Below are 19,256 nucleotides of genomic sequence, written 5' to 3' on the forward strand. Positions count from 1 at the left end.
GCACCAGCTCTATGCCGCCCCTTCCTCTGCTCACCACTCGATTCTGTGTCTTACTGCCTGTCTGCATCCCGTGTGCTGGCACGTATGCTTTCCTTTCCCAATCACAGCGGGGATGAGCCCTGACATTTTAGGGCTGCCCACAGCGGGCAGAGAGGGCTGCGGGAAGTGCTCAGTTCTCACTTTTATTCTGCACAGTGACGTGCGTGGGGGTTATACTGGGGGTGCCCTAAAATCTCTCGGTGACTACGGGAACCGAGGACTGAAAGACGGACAGAGGTGAGGCCAGCAGAAGCCAGTGACACCTAACCACTCGGGTGGAAGGCGGCACGAGGGGCTCAGGACCCCCTCCCGCGGGCCGCAGAGCAGACGTGCCGCCCGCAGGGCTGTGAGCCGGGCTGGGCGGCCCCCGCCCACCTCCATGAGCTAAACAGGAAGACTCTCCTGTCCCGATGGAAACAAGACACAAGAGCTGCAGATACTATCGCCTGCCTTCCGGGCGGGGCCGGGATGAGTGTTCATCTGCACCCATCACTCCCCACCCTCCAGGGCAGCGGGAACAATGTTCCATTTGTTCTGCACAAGCTGTGACCTGGACAGAAGGACCGGGAGGGGGCCAGGCCCCGCCTGCTAGATCAACGACTTCTGTCACAAACCCAGTAACTGCGGGGTGGCTGAGAGGAGCAGACGCAGGGCAGAGAGCAAACACAGCTGGGCCTGAGGCTGATACAATGTCACTGCGTGAGGGCGAGGCTCGGTCCGTCCACTGGACACCCGTGGGTCCAGGACACCCGTGGCTCCGGGACACCCTGGGGGCTCAGCCAGTGGACGGCAGGTGTGCAGGGCTCGGAGGGACGCCTGACTTACTGGGCCCTTCCTGCCCCCAGAGGAAAGGCAGCAGCATTCTGCCCGCCACTGGAAAGCACAAAGGGGCTTTTGTTGTGGGATTTAGGACGTAGAGAGGTGACACGGGCTTTTCTGGGCTGGACCACGGTGGTCTCGGGAATTCTGGATCCTAAATCTGACCTCCGAGCTGGTCTCAGTTTCCTTAAGGGAGAGGTCGGGACAAGGTGACCCACCCTCCGGGGCTCACAATCCCCTCCGTTCACAGGGTGGCAGGACCCTGGCCACGGGGCACAGAGGAAGGCGGCCCTCACCCGGGATGTGGGGTGCAGACCAGCCTGCGCCAGTGCTGTGTGTGCCTGAAGGGCTGAAAGAGTTCCGAGGGGGCGGCAGCTCAGGTCCCAGGCAGGAGGCTTGCGGACAGGAGCCCAGAAGTGAAGACAGCAGGTGGGCGGTGCTGCCGGGCGGGGTGCTTAGGAGAACCGAGGGGGCACCAGATGGGGACGCCCACGGGCCCACCGGATCCACATCTGGGGAAGGTGGTCCCGAGAGTGGGGACAACGAATGGAGGAGACAGATGCGGCGACGGGAAGATCCCTCAGGAGGGGCAGATGTCATGACGCGTTTAAAGCTGTCTCCAAAACAAGCTTCCCGCCGCAGGTGAGAAATGCCGTCGGGTTGGCGCACAGCTCTGCCGCCCTGCGGGGCAGCGGGAGGGCCTCGGTCCCGGGGTGGCCACCGTGGGCACCTTAGAAAACTCTGTTTTTATTTTTAGAGCCTACCTCAAGAAACAAGAAAAATCTCAACTAAACAATCTAACTTTACACCTAAAGCAATTAGAGAAAGAAGAACAAAAAAGCCCCGAGGTTAGCAGAAGGAAAGCAATCATAAAGATCAGATCAGAAATATATGAAAAAGACATGAAGGAAACGATAGCAAAGATCAATAAAACTAAAAGCTGGTTCTTTGAGAAGATAAACAAAACTGATAAACCATTAGCCAGACTCATCAAGAAAAAAAGGGAGAAGACTCAAATCAATAGAGTTAGAAATGGAAAAGGAGAAGTTACAACTGACACTGCAGAAATACAAAGGATCATGAGAGATTACTACAAGCAACTCTATGCCAATAAAATGGACAACCTGGAAGAAATGGACAAATTCTTAGAAAGGTATAACCTTCCAAGACTGAACCAGGAAGAAATAGAAAATATGAACAGATGAATCACAAGCACTGAAATTGAAACTGTGATTAAAAATCTTCCGACAAACAAAAGCCCAAGACCAGATGGCTTCACAGGTGAATTCTATCAAACATTTAGAGAAGAGCTAACACCCATCCTTCTCAAACTCTTCCAAAAAACTGCAGAGGAAGGAACACTCCCAAACTCCTTCTATGAGGCCACCATCACCCTGAAACCAAAACAGACAAAGATACTACAAAAAAGAAAACTACAGGCCAATACCACTGATGAACATAGATGCAAAAATCCTCAACAAAATACTAGCAACAGAATCCAACAGCACATTAAAAGGATCATACACCATGATCAAGTGGGATTTATCCCAGGGATGCAAGGATTCTTCAGTATATGCTAATCAATCAATGGGATACACCATATCAACAAACTGAAGGAGAAGAACCATATGATCGTCTCAATAGATGCAGAAAAAGCTTTCAACGAAATTCAACATCCATTTATGATTAAAAAACCCTCCAGAAAGTAGGCATAGAGGGAACTTACCTCAACATAATAAAGGCCATATATGACAAACCCACAGCCAACATCGTTTTCAATGGTGAAAAACTGAAACCATTTCCTCTAAGATCAGGAACAAGACAAGGTTTTCCACTCTCACCACTATTATTCAACATAGTTTTGGAAGTTTTAGCCACAGCAATCAGAAAAGAAAAAGAAATGAATCCAAATCGGAAAAGAAGAAGTAAAGCTGTCACTGTTTGCAGATGACGTGGTACTACGTGCAGAGAATCCTAAAGATGCTACCAGAAAACTACTGGAGCTAATCAATGAATTTGCTGAAGTAGCAAGATACAAAATTAATGCACAGAAATCTCTTGCATTCCTATACACTGACAATGAAAAATCTGAAACAGAAATTAAGAAAACACTCCCCTTTACCATTGCAACAAAAAGAATAAAATACCTAGGAATAAACCTACCTAAGGAAACGAAAGACCTGTATGCAGAAAACTGTAAGACATTGATGAAAGAAATTAAAGATGATACAAACAGATGGAGAGATAGACCATGTTCTTGGATTGGAAGAATCAACATTGTGAAAATGACTCTACTACCCAAAGCAATCTACAGATTCAATACAATCCCTATCAAACCACCAATGGCATTTTTCACAGAACTGGAACAAAAAATTTCACAATTTGTATGGAAACACAAAAGACCCCGAATAGCCTAAGCAATCTTGAGAAAGAAAAACAGAGCTGGAGGAAGCAGGCTCCTGGACTTCAGACTATACTACAAAGCTACAGTAATCAAGACAGTATGGTACTGTCACAAAAACAGAAATATAGATCAACGGAACTGGATGGAAGGCCCAGAGATAAACCCATGCACATATGGTCACCTTATCTTTGATAAAGGAGGCAGGAATGTACAGTGGAGAAAGGACAGCCTCTTCAATAAGTGGTGCTGGGAAAACAGGACAGCTCAATGTAAAAGAATGAAATTAGAATACTTCCTAACACCATACACAAAAGTAAACTCAAAATGGATTAAAGACCTAAATATAAGGCCAGACACTATAAAACTCTTAGAGGAAAACATAGGCAGAACACTCTACGAAATAAATCACAGCAAGATCCTTTTTGACCCACCTCCTAGAGAAATGGAAATAAAAAACAAATGGGACCTAATGAAACTTAAAAGCTTTTGCACAGCAAAGGAAACCAAAAACGAGACCGAAAGACAACCCTCAGAATGGGAGAAAATATTTGCAAATGAAGCAACTGACAAAATACTAATCTCCAAAATATACAAGCAGCTCATGCAGCTCAATATCAAAAAAACAAACAACCCAATCCAAAAATGGGCAGAAGACCTAAATAGACATTCCTCCAAAGAAGACATACAGATGGCCAAGAAGCACATGAAAAGCTGCTCAACATCACTAATCATTAGAGAAATGCAAATCAAAACTACAATGAGGTATCACCTCACACCAGTTAGAATGGGCATCATCAGAAAATCTACAAACAACAAATGCTGGAGAGGGTGTGGAGAAATGGGAACCCTCTTGCACTGTTGGTGGGAATGTAAATCGATACAGTCACTATGGAGAACAGTATGGAGGTTCCTTAAAAAACTAAAACTAGGGCTTCCCTGGTGGCGCAGTGGTTGAGAGTCTGCCTGCCGATGCAGGGGACACGGGTTCGTGCCCCAGTCCGGGAAGATCCCACATGCCGCGGAGCGGCTGGGCCCGTGAGCCATGGCCGCTGAGCCTGCGCGTCCGGAGCCTGTGCTCCACAACGGGAGAGGCCACAACAGTGAGAGGCCCGCGTATTGCAAAAAACAAAACAAAAAAAAAAAAACTAAAACTAGAATTACCATATGACCCAGCAATCCCACTACTGGGCATATACCCAGAGAAACCATAATTCAAAAAGAGTCATGTACCAAAATGTTCACTGCAGCTCTATTTACAATAGCCAGGACATGGAAGCAACCTAAGTGTCCATCAACAGATGAATGGATAAAGAAGATGTGGCACATATATACAATGGAATATTACTCAGCCATAAAAAGAATGAAATTGAGTTATTTGTAGTGAGGTGGATGGACCTAGAGTCTGTCATACAGAGTGAAGTAAGTCAGAAAGAGAAAAACAAATACCATATGCTAACACATATATATGTAATCTAAAAAACAAACAAACAAATAGGTTCTGATGAGCCTAGGGGCAGGGTAGGAATAAAGACGCAGATGTAGAGAATGGACTTGAGGACACAGGAAGGGGGAAGGGTAAGCTGGGACGAAGTGAGAGAGTGGCATGGACGTGTATACACTACCAAATGTGAAATAGATAGCTAGTGGGAAGCAGCCGCATAGCACGGGGAGATCAGCTCGGTGCTCTGTGACCACCTAGAGGGGTGGGATAGGGAGGGTGGGAGGGAGGCACAAGAGGGAGGGGCTGTGGGGATATATGTATACATATGGCTGACGCACTTTGTTATACAGCAGAAGCTAACGCACCATTGTAAAGCAATTATGCTCCAATAAAGATGTTAACAAAAGAAAAACTCTCTGAAGCCAACATGTTTTGTTTTAAAACACCATTTACCTTTGTGCTACCAGACATAACTAAACATTACTTAGACACTGGGCCAACTGTTTTGGGCTCAGAAGAGATGCCTGATTCATGGTGAGGCGGGGTGGGGGGGGACCGTGGGAGGGACAGGCGGTCTCGGGGGAGGAGCATGGGGGCCGGACCCGCTAGAGGACAGGGTGGAGCCTGTGCGGGTGCCTGGCCAGGGGCACTGGGGGACGAGGGAGCGTCCTGGCCCTGCCTCGGGCCTGCAGAGGTGCACGGACTGGACGGAAGGGGCTGCAGCCTCCCGCTCCTGTTCCGTCAGTCTCACTGGTCCCGCACGCCCTGCACCAGCCGGCCAGGGAGGGGGCATCTCTGCTGCTGCCTACCCAGCTCGGGTGCCCCAGGGCCGGGGTGCAGGATGCAGAGGGGCCACCGCCCTCAGGTGAGCCAGGCAGACCCGAGTGGAGGTTCCTGCGCTGGGCTGGGGGCTCGGAACCCTTTTCCCTCCTGGGGCCACCCGCAGAGACGCAGGTAAAGCAGGAGGCCTCGCCGCTTCTCCTTGCTCTTTTGTACGTTTTAGATGCGTGTTTTTATATCGCAGAACCACACCCCACAGGTACTGAACCTCCTCTGCTCCCCATCCCACACTGGGGAAAGAAAAGCCAGCACAGCACGTAAAGCACATAAAAGCATCTCGTGCCCGGTGAGAAGCAGCCGCGCCCACGCAGCAAACAGCCTTCGCGCTGCCAGGCTGTTCGCTGATATCACTCACGCTTCCCGGGAATCACAGCAAACACGGCGGCGCCAGCAGGACCGCGCTGGGCACGCCTCCCCGGGGAAGCTTCCCACCCTCGGTTCACTGCCTACAGCCCCTCGAGACGCAGACTATCGAGAGCAGCCGCCTCTGCCCAACGCCCGCGGCCCTCGGGAGGGCTCGGTCTGGGTGTGCCCCACCTGACGGCGGTCCCCGCAGCGCCTCTGCCCTCGGGGCGGACGTTCTCCCACCTCCACGTCCGGGTCTGACGTGCACGGGCACTGGCAGCAGCTCTGAGCGACACCTGCTGCCGGTGGGGATACGCCCCCAGCCCGCCTCCCCGGCCTCTGCTCTTCGGGGCGGAAGCGGAGCTTTCTGAGACTCAGGGCCACAGGAGAAGCTGAGGTCCCAGGAGCTCGAGTTCCACTTCCCCATGGCCGCTCTGACTCAGTTTCAATTCACCAGCTGAGTATTTTTAGCCAAATGTGGGGAGAAGGGCACCCGCTCTGTGGATGCTACTGTCATGTGAAAAGCAGTTCCGGGGGGAATTTGGACATGCAACAAACGTGAAAACGCCGGAGGAGAATCAAAACAGAAACTGCACTGCCCGGATTAACTTCATGCCTGGCGGGCTCAGGGGGACCTGGGCTGCGTCCTGGGCACTCCCACCCTGCCCGGGGGCTGCAGTGTCCACCCCTCGGAGCCAAAAGTGTTTTCAGAAAGTGCTGGAAGGGGCAGGTGGTAAGAGACTCCATCCCGCCCACATGAGACCCAGGCAGAGACCCGGTGGTCCCCCAGGCCTGTGCCCCTAGAAGAGGCAGCCCCTCGGCCGTCCTGTCCCCGCTGTGCTCTGGGGAAGGGCCCAGAGAGGCGTGTGGTTAAGAGCGAGCCACCGCTCATGGCGACCCCAGGGTGCCTCCCACAGAGAGGACGGGACTCAGCCCAGAGGAGACCCGCTGGCCAGCGCGTGGCCCGGGTCCTGCCGGGACGGCCCAGGGGGATTCGCCAGCAGTTGCAGCTCCCCGGAAAGCCCACCACAAAGCAGCTCTGCCACTGAACCGCGCTTGGACGTAGCAGCAGCTGACGTCCAGGTGAGTCACCTGCTCGTGCCTCTCTGTCATGGGCTCGTTGGTACTGCGTAGCTAACGGCTTTGTTCTGTTCTGCGTTCTGCATGGACTTCGTCCTTCAAGGGCGCCTGAAGGAGGTCCGGCTGCAGCTCTGACGGGTGTGGCGCTGGCTACACCAGGCTTGGACTGGCAGAGCTTGTGCTATTAGCCAAAGGGAGAGTCATCTGACGATAACCGGGCGAAGGGCTCACACCCCATCCCTGAGCTGTTCCGAATGCCACGGGGATGCAGGGTGCACGTGACCCACCAAGACACCCTCCCTTGTCAACACAAGAAACCTGCACGTGCCACGTCCACACTGCACAGCCGCTGCCACCACGGCCGGGTCCCTGCCCCGTCCCCTCATGCCTCCGGGGAGTGACCCCAAAGGACTCACCCTCAGCTACAGAGAGCAGCCAGGAGCAGCAGGCAGAGTAAACGTGGTAGCTTCTCATCTCCTCCGAGGGGGTGTGGGCAGCTGCCCGTCTCCCACGGCCGAGGGGCCACCGCTGCCCGGCAGCTCCCGCCCACTGAGCTTCGCTCCCTAGAATCTGCCTGCGACCAGCCGGCTTTCTACTTTTGCTTCACGTGGCAGCCAGGACGCACCATCACAGGGCGGCTACCGGCCCGCGGGCCAGCGCTTCCACTCCCCCCTGCCCCGCGTGTTTATGCACAGGCTCGGGCCGTGTAGCTGTCCCAGCCTCGGTTCCAGGCACGAGGGACACCTCCGCGGGCGAGGGACATACACCTCCGCGGGCGAGACATCTGTGCTCTCCAGCAGGGACGTGCTCCTCTCCGCCTGGGACTCGCCGGAGGTGCTAATCAGACGATACCGTCCTGTCCCATCTGATAAAGTCCAGGAGGGCAGCCACGCTTGTCTCAGGAAGGGGAGGGAGTGCGGACACAGGCACTGCGTCCGAGGCCCCTCGCGTCTCTTCCCGGACTTCCATTCAAGGTGTGCATCTCTAAGCCGTGTGGGCGTGAAGCAGCGGCCCCACCTGGGGACCTCCCTTCAGAGCCCAGAGAACGCTGTGCCGCCCGGCTGCCACGGTGGCCCTGCCCTGCCCACCATGGGGATGGTGGGAAGGCTCCCCTCACCCAGTGCTCAGAGATGAAGGTGGGCAGAGTCCCCAAACCCCAGCCAGCAGGCGCCAGTGAGGCTCCCTGTTGCGCAGCGGATGGAGCCCAGGCCGCGCAGACCACGGGGCCTGGGGCAGGCGGCTGGCGGGTGGGCCTGCAGCCCCAGGGCTCCTTGGGCCGAGACCCCGCCAAGACCCAGACGCCTGAACACCCCACTCTGTGTCCTCCTTGGATCTGGGGAAATGCGGGAGCTTGCAGCAGGAGGCCAGAGGAGGGACTTCAACCAAGTTGCCTGAAATTCAAAGTAATAAAAATACGAACCACCACCAGATTTCCTCAGACCGTGACGCGTCTCCTTACCCACAGCGGTACGGCCCGTAGGGAGACACCTCAAGGCGAGTCCTTCCCCCGAGAAAGCACTGTAACTAAAACGGCACGTTCTCTCCGTCCTCACAGCTCCCATCAGCTCCCAGCCGTGTGCTCCAAGAAGCCAAACGTAATGACCGCGGCGAGCGTAAGTGCCCGAAGCTTCTCTAACTCCCACAAAGATGAAAACCACGTTCACAAGGTAAAACCCGAGCGGGAAAGACCCAGAGCGTCAGGGCCGGGCGTCGACTGTACTTTCCCAGATTCGTGCCCACGTGCGGCTACTCTCAGGAAACCGGGGCTTCTCGGGCGCCTCGGCACAGACCTGGGCCTCCACCGCCCAGGCCCACGGGAGCGGCAGCTCCGCGGCCCGTGGCCTGGTGTCCTGAGCATGACGGCGCGGTCCTGAGACAGTTTCGGCCCGAGTCAGCTCCCACTTCACACAGGCTCTCCTGGAACAATGGGGGGAGGGGCCCCGGCAAAGGCTGGAACCACACTGTTGCCTCTACCGACTCTGAAGGGGCCTCACCGACATTTAGGGCTGTTTTCAACATTTTCAGGTGCATCGATTTTCCAAAAGAAAGAAAACCTTCCAAAGACGTCGCCTACTGAGTGTTCCAGTGCCTCTAGGGCACACAGACGAGCAGCCGCTTTCCTCCAGAATTCCTTCCAGAAGGGCCTTTTTCTGGGCACGTGACCTTGCATTTAAACATTTCCCCTTTTTGCCTCAGCCGCCAGGAAGCTCAAGGGAAAATTCTGCGCCTACTTGCAGTGATCAGCTCACCCACGCGCCTAGGGTGGGTTTATCTGCTTTTGTAAAAATCAGTCCTGGTCCTGAGCAAAACTGTCCGTGACAACCTGGAACACCTTCCTATAAAGAACTGTCAATTCTGAGGGAAACAGTTGGCTTTCCTGCTCATTGGGACTCAGTCCCAAATGTCCCAGAGCAGAGTGGACCCTCCTCCCCACTGCTCGAGGGCCCACTGCAGGAAGTGTTCTGCTTCTGAAAGGGTGGCAGCTCCTTGTAGGAACAGAGCAGAGGCGACAATCAGGTAGCTGTCCCTGTTCCCCTTCATGAACTGATAATGTCCACTCTGGCGATCAAAGAAAACCACAGCCTCGCAGCCACACTTTCTCCTGCACCCTCGCCTTGCAGCGGGAAGTCTGACCTGTTCATCCCCTAACTTGAAGGTGCTTCTTTCCACACTCCCCCCAGGGAAACGGCTGAGGCGCCTGGGAAGGTCTGTCCATGGGACGCAGAGGCCAGCCTGACCTAGACATGTGCATGGATGGGTTCGCAAGGAAGGAACCAGGGCAAACTCACAGGCAGGAAGGAAAGCTGCGGCCAGACTGCTTCTATGGGAGCAGGAAAAAGCGATGCTGTGGGGACCCGAGAGCTTGGGCACTGCTCCTGCAGGACGAGGAAACTGATCCCAGAAAGGCCAGGCCAGACGGGGCGGGGTGTGGGGAGCAGACGGACAGAGCGGGAGGTGGAGGCTGCATGGAACCACACTGACCAGGGGCCACGTGTGTCACAGAGCAGGTAACTGCCCACCGTCCACGCTGGATCCTCACGACCAACAGGCAGAGCACAGAACAAAGGCGTCTAATGTGCTGACCAGGAAAAGAAGCTGCTTCGGTCACATGGCCCCCTTTCCCCAGATCTCCGATGGTCACAGCCACCCCCGCTCCATAGAGGGAGGACCCTCGGGGCCCCACTTCATAGCATAGGGCCCCTGGAGCCCCAGATCCACTGCCCCGACGCACACCTGGGGCAGACTCAGGCCCCACCCTTCCCCCCCGGGCGTCAGGACAACAATTCAGTCCTTCTGGGGTTGGGGGTCCTGGGTGCCACCCTAAAAGCCACGGCACAGATCCCCAGGGCCAGCGTTCGTCCGGTCAGGCTACTCGGGGACCCCGCCGCCCGGGTGGAGTGCCCAGCCCACCGCGGGCTTGGGAGGGAGACAGGAGAAGGTCTGACGGTGTACTCACACCCCTGTGTGCACCGGGCCAGGCGGGGGCCCACGCAGCCCCTGGTGACGGCCCCTCGCGCTGAGTTTAGGGCAGGAGTCAGTGGACCTGGTGAAAGGCCTTGCGTCGTGGGCGCTGACGGGGCTGAGCCCAGAACGACGGCCACGGAGCCGGCAGCGTGAGGCTGAGTCCAGCTCCACCGGGGCCACACGCGCAGCTCCGTCCAGTCGGGGCGCCCTGCCCCCTCTCTCGGTGCCCCCCAGCACCGGGCAGCTGTCCAACACTCCCCGAAAAGGAGAGGACCGTGGGCCGAGCCACAGAGGGGCCGGCTCTGACCTGTTGTTTCTGATGCCGCACGTTGCAGACACACGGGCGTCTGTCCTGGGAAGCGATCCCAGCCTCATGGCTGCGCGGAGCGTGCCTTGGTCAGCACCCACCCTCCGCCCTCCAGGTCCCCGAAAGAGGAAGGGGCCCCCCGCCGAAGGAGCAGAGCAGGGAGACGGGGCTCTTTTCTCCAAGTCAGCCCCGTGGAAGCCCCACTCCTGGGGCAGTCAGCCAGGAAAACCATCCTTTGAGACCACGAGGGTTTGTCTGAGCCTTTCCCAGCCAGAGCCCGGGGCCCTCGGGACAGAGGACAACGTGAACCAGATAAGAGCCGCACCCCAGCCTCAGTCAAGGCTGCCCAACACGGCTTTTCTATTCCAGCCTTTTTCCGAAAAGTCCTGTGAGTGGCACACGTTTCTTTGGTGAAAGAAATATACAGGGAGCCGCCCGCCCGCCAAGGCACCCAGGAGCTTGTTCCCACGCCCCGCGGCCAGCGCCACCCGTCCCGCCTCACCGGGCTGTGGGCACCGCGAGGCCGCCCGACGCCTCCAGCACTGCAGCAGGGGAAGCGGGCAGAGCCAGCGCCCGGGGGGGGCCCGGGATGCGCCCCTCTCGGCCATCGTGTCGTCTCCCCACCGGGGACACAGCGGCGGCGGCGGCAGCAGGTCTTCAGGACGGGCTCACTCGAGGGCTGCCCCGCAGGGCTCCGTCGGGGACGCTCACTCGAAAGCCGAGCCGACGCTGGGACGTGGACCGGGGGTGCCGGGCGTGGGCTGCGCGCTGCGCTGGGACGAGGCCCCGGGTGACCTCGGGTCTGCCGTGCACGTCCAGGCCACGGTCCCCACACCGCCCGGCACCGCGAGGCCACTCGGGCAGCTGCGCACCGGGGGGCCTGGCTGCAGGCGCAGGACTCGTCAGGGAAGGGCTCCGCTGTGGGCGAGGCTCGGCTGTCTACTTGCAAGTTCTGGGCGTTTCCTTCCTTGGGGGTGGGGAGTGGTGGCGGAGCTCCCAGCCTCGGGGGCCGCTAGAGCCAAAGCCCCTTCCAAGCTCAGGAAGCCTCAGGTCCAAACAAACAACGTGGCAGGAGGGCCTCAGGGGACGCGGCCCGGCTCTCTTGAAATAAACCGGCAGTTCCACCCCCTGTCACTCCTGCAGCTCGGCTCCGGGAGAGGAAACCCTAACGCTGCTTTGTTTGGTGAGCAACACTTTCCACACAGAGACGCTGAGCCGCCCCTCGGCCAAGGCCCCCCAGCAGGCTGCCCGGGACCGTCTCGGGACGCCTGTGCTGCGGGCGGCAGCCGGGCACCCTGGGCGTGGCAGAGCCCTGCACGCAGCTCCGTGCCGATGACGCCATGTGACACAGAGCCTCCCGGGCTCCGGGCGCTTACTAGATGCTTGAGGTCGCAGGGTGGGCGTGGGGAGCACCTGGGTGCCCTTCCCGGAGCCCGGGTGACAGGGCCGCACCATGATGCCTTGGTTCTCCCTCCTCCCACGAGCGCTCCCGACACGACACGACACCCAAGCCGGGGCAGACGCCGTCCACGCTTGCGTTTTCACACCGGCTTCTGAGAGAGGCTGGCCCGGCACACGATCCAGAGGAAACAGATGGTGCGTTTGATGTGGCACGTCCGGGACACAGGCCCCTTCCCGCAACCAGGGTGCAGCGCCTCGGGAACAGCCACGTGGAAACGTGGTCCCTACCGGGACCCGCAGCGAGCCATCGCCCTGGGCTGTGTCCCTCCCCATGCGTGCGGCTCGCACAGAGACCCTGAACGCTGGGGGTCGGGCCGGTGAGTCAGAACTCGCCCCCGCGCACCGTTGCAGACGGTTTATGACCCAGTACAGTCTTCCCACCCAGTGGCCGGGGTTAATCCACTTTCTCCCAAATATGTAATTGTTTTAAAGATGTTACTAATTAAACTTTTTTCCAAAAGTCTGCTCTGCGCTGGGGCCTCACTCACAAACTGCTGGTTTCTTTGTCTCACACGTTTGCAGCCTCGGGTGTCAGAGCATCCTGAGACTGCGGGATTTTGCCAGCAGTTGGCGGGCGTTTCCTCCCCAAGACCCCGTGAAAAACTCACAAAGACTCCTGAGAGCCAGGGCTCCTGGGAGGACGCTGGCCGGGTAAGCTGAAGGCCATTCACGAACCGGACTCACTTCTCTGGACCCAGGGGTGTACTTCATACAACGGGGCCTCAAGTTACTAGGAAATTCCATAAATGGCATGGCTTTTGGCACTAAAAGAGCCTTCAATCCTGCCAGGGGAGCAGGGAGTCATTCAGTGCAGGTCTGATGCCAAGTGAGACACTGGGTGATTGAAAATTCAACCCTCCGGGGGCAGGATGCAGGCGGGAGCACCACGCTCCGAACTGAGGTGCAAAAACTGTGCCCCTCGCTCTTCTCGGGACACCGCGTACAGAGGGCAGCCCGTGGCTCGCACGTGGAGTTAGTGGATTCCCATGAAGCCGTCGCACCGCTGAGCACACCTGCGCCCGAGGAGCCCCTGCTCCGCGGAGCACGGACAAGCATGGCCCTACTGCCCACTCCATCCCTCCCTGGGTTTTTCCTCGACCTGGTGCCTGGTGCCCCTGTTGCACTGGGTCGGGGGGAGAGGGGATTCGTTCTGGCTGTGTGGTCTCGGGTCCAGTGAGCATCGAGGTCCACAGGCGGCCACACACCCGACGAGCCCTCCTCGGCCCCGGCCCCATGACCTGGCACCGCTCTCGGCCACAACCTGTGGTCCCACTAGTGGCGGTTCCTGAGGCAGCCGCGCGGCCAGTCCCGCCTAAGTTGTTCCGTGTTCAGGAGGGGCGTCGAGGAGGGATGCTTTCTGTCATTTCCAGGCACATGTCTTCCCTCTAACAAAGAAAGTTCTGGGAGCTGGGCGATCAAGGTAACCTGTAGGACTTGCTCTGGTTCTAAAACTCAGAGGCTTCTGTAACCTAGGAATAAAACCATGTGTGGAGAAACAGGCCATTATAGAGTCTGGAACTAGTTACTCTTAAAAACGAGCTTCTTAAATGATATGCTTAATTTCTTTAAGTAAAGGATACGTCACAACTGACTGACCAATCATGACAACATGTGGAGATGATGCCCAAGGCGTATGACTTTAGAAATCTTTGAAAACACAGATAACAGGTGACAAGGTGATTCAGGTCCTTTCTAAGCTGTGTTTGCAAAACTCTTTCTTTCTTTCTTTTCTTTTTGGCTGCAGCATGGACAATCTTAGTTCCCTGACCAGGGATCGGACCTGTGCCCCCTGCAGTGGAATCGTGGAATGCTGACCACTGGACCGCCAGGGAATTCCCACAAAAATCAAAGACACGGATTGGGTCGTGGCTGGGCCACATTTTACATAAGGGTCTTCCCTGTGCTGGGAACAAGCACGCAGCCCGTGAACTGCTCAGGTTCTAACACTGATCACGTTTAGTGACGGCTGTGTCTGAGGACTGTTCCCGGCGAAGCTTCCGGATCCGGACAGAACCTCGCAGTCACACTCCACGTGGTGGACGTGCTTGCCCTGCTCGCCCGGCCTTGGTTCTGCTCCCTAAGCGTCCGGTGAGTGAATGAATGAAAGTGTCCACAGGAATGAGTGATCCTGTCCACACTAAGGGTGTGGTTTCAGAGGAGAAGACAGTAAAAACTTTAGTCCTCCAATTGATGGAGGCATAGTTATAAACTGATAAACCCCGGAGACCTACCATCTAGGTGCGTTCAACTGCTTTCCATATTCTGTTATCATTTAAGTATCAAATGACAAACGAGACACGTTCCCCTCCTTAAGGATTCAGGAATCAAAACAGTAAAACATCTTGTCCTTAAAGACAAAGCACCCTTACAAAGGTGAAGCCGTGTGGGGGGCATTAGTGCACCGTCCCTAACATCTCGTCCAAGATGTCATCATTTGGGGACATTTTGATACCAGTTCTTTCCTTTGCTGAAGTAAGTACCACGGCCACGCAGATGACAATAAGCATGAGGAACTGGTCGTGCTTTGAGGCTGGGACTCATTTCTTTCACACTACTAATAATGGAATAAAGCAAAAACCCAGAGCATTCGTTGAAACCCCGACTGAGACACATAAGAGGCACTTAGCTCGAAAGCTGAGAAAGAACCATCAGCTCTTTTGTATTTTCAACTTGAAATTTTCTTGAAAGTCTCCTCCCCAGAGTTCGACTTCCTCTCATACGTGTGCATCTGTGGGGTCTGAGCTGGGGAAAGGGGTCTGGGCCCCGGACTCGCCCGTGTGTGTCTTCTGCACACCTGCCCCGCCTGGGTCATCGGCCCTGGCCCCCTGAGCCAACTCCCACTCCCCCGGGATACTTCCTTTTCCTTCTCACTCGCCTGGAGAATCCCCACCTTTCATTACTGGGATGTTAGTCAAATGACGTAGTTAATAACACGCATAATAGAGGCCAGGGCGTGGCCAGCCAGAGGCCCAGCTCTGCACGGGGCAAGGGGGTGTGAGGCTGAAGGGAGCTTCTTAATTACATGCTGACTTCTACTTGGGAAAATATAACTCTTCCTTTTATCAAAACACAAGATTTTGACAATCATTTGCTCAAACCTTAAGTCCTGTAGAGGAGCACACGATTTCTCTGACTCGTCAACTGCCCATGTTTGGTCTATTTTTGAATGGGGAAAAGCAAACTCCAAAGATGAAAAACCAAACACCTAACAAAGAGGTATTTAGTGAATCCTCAGAGTTTCCCACCCACCAGAGAAGAAAGAACCAGGTTCCAGCTGCCGATCAGCTGGGGGACGCTCACCCCAAAATCCCCCTGCGTCCTCATCGCGCGGGTTCACTCTGAAGCGACCCAGGAAAAGCACAACTTCCCCAGGAAGAGAACAGTCCCCACATCTCGAGGAGACGTGAAGCCTGGCGCTTCTGGAACCTCAGAGGCGGTACCTGGCAAATCAGAAAGACAACCCTGCTCAGTCCTGGGGAGGAAGCCGGGGTTGCAACAAGCATCTCAAGACAGAGGACAGCTGCAAGGGCGGGTGACCAAGGCGCGTTCACGAAACCTCAGCAAACGCTGCCCTCAGCCCCACCTACTGCTTCGCTGTGTGTGGAAGCTCTTCAGATAAAGCCACTGTTGCCACTTTCCAAAGCTGAGGAGTGCTGTGCTCCATCTACCATCCTGAGCAAGCCCCTAGGAAGTGTTACGAGGGGGCGGGGAGAGGTGGCCGCCCTCCTCGCAGCGCTGATGGTAGGGGAGGGGGGCCGGGCCGCCTCGCTGGCTGTAGGACTCAGGCTGGTACAGAGAAAAGGCAGCTCAGCCCCAGCGATGCCAACCACAGGGCGTGGGCACCGTCGGGGGTCCGGAGGAAGGGGTGAGCGTCACCAGGGACCCTGGACACAGAAGAGGCACCACAAGCCCTGCCACGCCGAAGGGAGGAAGTCCCCTGCCCAGGCGGGCACATCCTGGAGGGACCAGGCACGACCAGGGCAGAGCCCGCCTCGGGCCAGAAGTGGGCGCACTGGGGGCGGAAGTGGCAGTCCTGGGCTGGAGCCAGGCTGTCCCAGGTGGGGCGGGAGTGCAGGGGGGCGGCAGGACCACAACGACCAGCCGCAGAGCCCAACGGTTTCCTTAGGAACAACCCAGCGCACAGCGGACTCCGCGGGGTGCAGGCCGCACAGGCCAGGACAGGCTGTGGCTGCAGCGGCCCCTCCCCCGGGCCGTCAGTCTCCTGCACGTCCTCTCCACCCAACGGTGTCTGTTTTCCCTACAAAGAGACGGCTCAGGTCAGGCCTGGCACAGAGCTACATCCGCTTCCCTCTGCCGGGGCTCTCTAGGGAGCTCAGCGATAGGAACCCTACAAAGCCTCCCTTCTTGCAACTGATCACGGCTTTCAGAGGACACGGCTGTGGGACGCCTGGGTCCTTAAAGGGAACAGGTCAGACACGTGAACACCATGTACTCAGGTGCTGCTAGAATGATGGTGCTGGGACAGCATCCCTGCCCCCAACAGGCCGAGTTAGCAGCTGGGACAGCAGGTGCATTTAGCTTCTTGCATTGTGGTTAAAGGTGGTGTAAAAGATGAGATGATGGGACCGAAAGGGCAGAAAGGAAGACGTCTGGATAAAGAGTAAGGGTCCCGGGGCTGAACGGCCTCACTGCTTACGTCCTGATGCAAACCAATGATTTGTTCCTTCAACATGCAAAGAGCTAGGAGTTGTTAGCCCTCATCAGGAGACATGAAAACTCTGAAATGTGATAGAGCTTCTATCTTTACTGTCTTGTGTGCAACCTCGTCCATGGGTCCATCCGTCCGTCCACCCACCCATCCATCCTTATCCATCCATGTGTCCGTCCATCCACCCACCCATCCATCCTTATCCATCCGTGTGTCCGTCCACCCACCCACCCATCCATCCTTATCCATCCGTCCATCCACCCACCCATCCATCCTTATCCATCCGTCCGTCCGTCCACCCACCCACCCATCCATCCTTATCCGTCCATGTGTCCATCCACCCACCCACCCATCCATCCTTACCCATCAGTGTGTCCGTCCATCCACCCACCCATCCATCCTTACCCATCCGTGTGTCCGTCCATCCACCCATCCATCCATCCTTACCCGTCCGTGTGTCCGTCCATCCACCCACCCATCCATCCTTATCCGTCCGTGTGTCCGTCCATCCACCCACGACAGTAGCTGGCACTTTGCTCAAGGGCAATCAGTGGAGAAGGTGGCACTAGATTTAAAGACTTTTCTACTAAGTGTTTCTCCAGTTCTGCTTCCTGGACCAGTACCTTCAGCGTCACCTGAGAACTTAAAATGCAAATTCTCAGGCCCCTGACTTCCTGAATCAGAAACTCTAGGGGTGGCCCCGGAACCTGAGATGATTCCCTCCAGAAGACCCAGACGCTCCGGTTGGGCAAACGTTACAAGGACTCGATCCGTCAGCATCCCTGCCTCCAATGTTTCGTACTTTGTCACCACTTACTGCAAATCTAGGGAGAAAACCAAAACAATGAAAATGCTGGAAAAGGAGCCCAACCACATGGAAGGGGGTCCTGGCCCTGTGACTAAAGATTGAGTTCGAGAGTCCAGAGAATTTAAATTCTCAAGGTCAACAGCCTCACAGGCCACGCGGGCAGCACGCGTCAGCCTCCCTCGCAGGCGGACTAACCGGATGATGACTGTCCTGGAAGACACGGGCCACGGTAACCCTGAAGCTAAAACCAGGCGGCGGCACGTCCGCACAGCAGGCGAGAGAAAACGCCGCCGGTCTGGGGTAGGGCCTCGGAGGGTCCAGCTCCGCGCAGGGAAACTGCCACCCAGCCCCGGGAGGGCTCAGGGCACCCGAGCCTCCGCTCCGAACCCCCTCCCCTGAATCGCGACAGCAGCATCCAGGTGACCTCTGTGGCCTCCAGACAGAGCTGTTCTGCTACAGACGGGGCTTCCTCCGAGGAGGTGCTGGGGATACAGACCTGAGCTGGCAGGGGGTTTACAGTGACCTATATCCCCGTTCCCACAAGAGCACGTGTAACCCACCCACGCTCAGCGGGGGGCACCGCGTCGACACCGCACGACACACGCCCGGCGCCATGTCTCACAGCCTCCATCCAGCGACGCCTCCCCATCGCAGGAGTGAGAAGGCGGCGTTAGTGGGAGGGAAGCAGGTCTCCGCTAACCAAGCCCGATGGGGTGTTCCTAAGGCCAGCGTCTGCTGACCTGGATTTTCAAGAGTCTTGGTGAGACTGGAGCCTGGAGCACAGGTGTGTCAAAGGACACACCTAGAGAGCTGCTGTTTACAGCGAGGCGATGGTCCCCCAGGGCCCGGCTCGCAGCATGACTCGGGGGGCGGTCAGCACCTCCCCGCTCTGGGCAGGAGGCCTTTTCACAATTCAAAGTGCACATGCGTCTCCCGAGCTCACCAAGAAGCCTGCATCCTTGAAACGCAGGGATGACATCACTCTTGGGAACAGTTCCCGCTGGCTCTGTAATCCCAGCTCCAGCCCAGTGCAGAGGGCACCTGGAACCCAGTCCCGTGCCCTTTACCTCAGCTGCACGCCGCATCCTGTACCCAGCGAAACACGACTTGCGTGTCAGAAAAAGGGGTCCCTTCCTAAGAATAAGGGGCCACGTGGCACAAAATGGCTTTATTTGCTTTTGACCCATTTACAATAAATCCAGTAGCTTTAATCACAAAAATCACCATTAAAAACAATGTCTCCCAAAGTCTCGGTTAGACCATCACATACAGTGTGTTTACACCGACTTAGTCATTGCTTTGCTCTCCAAATCTTTGGGTCCCGCGCTTATAAGAGAGGGGTGGGGGGATACCATGCCCCACACCAAGTAACCTAATCTCTCAGGAAAGCATTATTCAGACAACGAGGCCACGGTCTGTAACAACGCAGGGCGACGTCAGGCAAAAGGCTGGCGACTCCCTGTTAATAATACCCGATTATTTCCCACTCATTTCAAGGAAAACGAGCCCAGGCCGACGTGCCCCTGCACACGCAGCAGGAAGGCTCCGAAGTGACCGCCTGGAAGCAGCGCCCAGCGC

At 56.5% G+C, this 19,256-nt stretch overlaps 1 protein-coding gene across 12 annotated transcripts in view; it reads right to left on the reverse strand.

Moving 5' to 3' along the window:
* Positions 1 to 19,256, reverse strand: part of MCF2L (MCF.2 cell line derived transforming sequence like) — a 120,088-nt gene that overhangs the window by 64,911 nt on the left and 35,921 nt on the right. The window contains exon 1 of one of the 12 annotated variants that reach the window (XM_067713772.1): positions 11,243 to 11,656. The exons of the other annotated variants lie outside the window; for them this stretch is intronic. Coding sequence (XP_067569873.1) covers positions 11,243 to 11,348 — 106 coding nt within the window. The 5' untranslated portion in view covers positions 11,349 to 11,656. Of the gene's footprint in view, positions 1 to 11,242; positions 11,657 to 19,256 lie in introns of those variants that run through there. 12 annotated transcript variants of the gene reach the window in all.

The sequence above is a fragment of the Pseudorca crassidens genome, chromosome 18 (assembly GCF_039906515.1).
Source record: "Pseudorca crassidens isolate mPseCra1 chromosome 18, mPseCra1.hap1, whole genome shotgun sequence".
In the NCBI taxonomy this organism is placed as follows: domain Eukaryota; kingdom Metazoa; phylum Chordata; class Mammalia; order Artiodactyla; family Delphinidae; genus Pseudorca; species Pseudorca crassidens.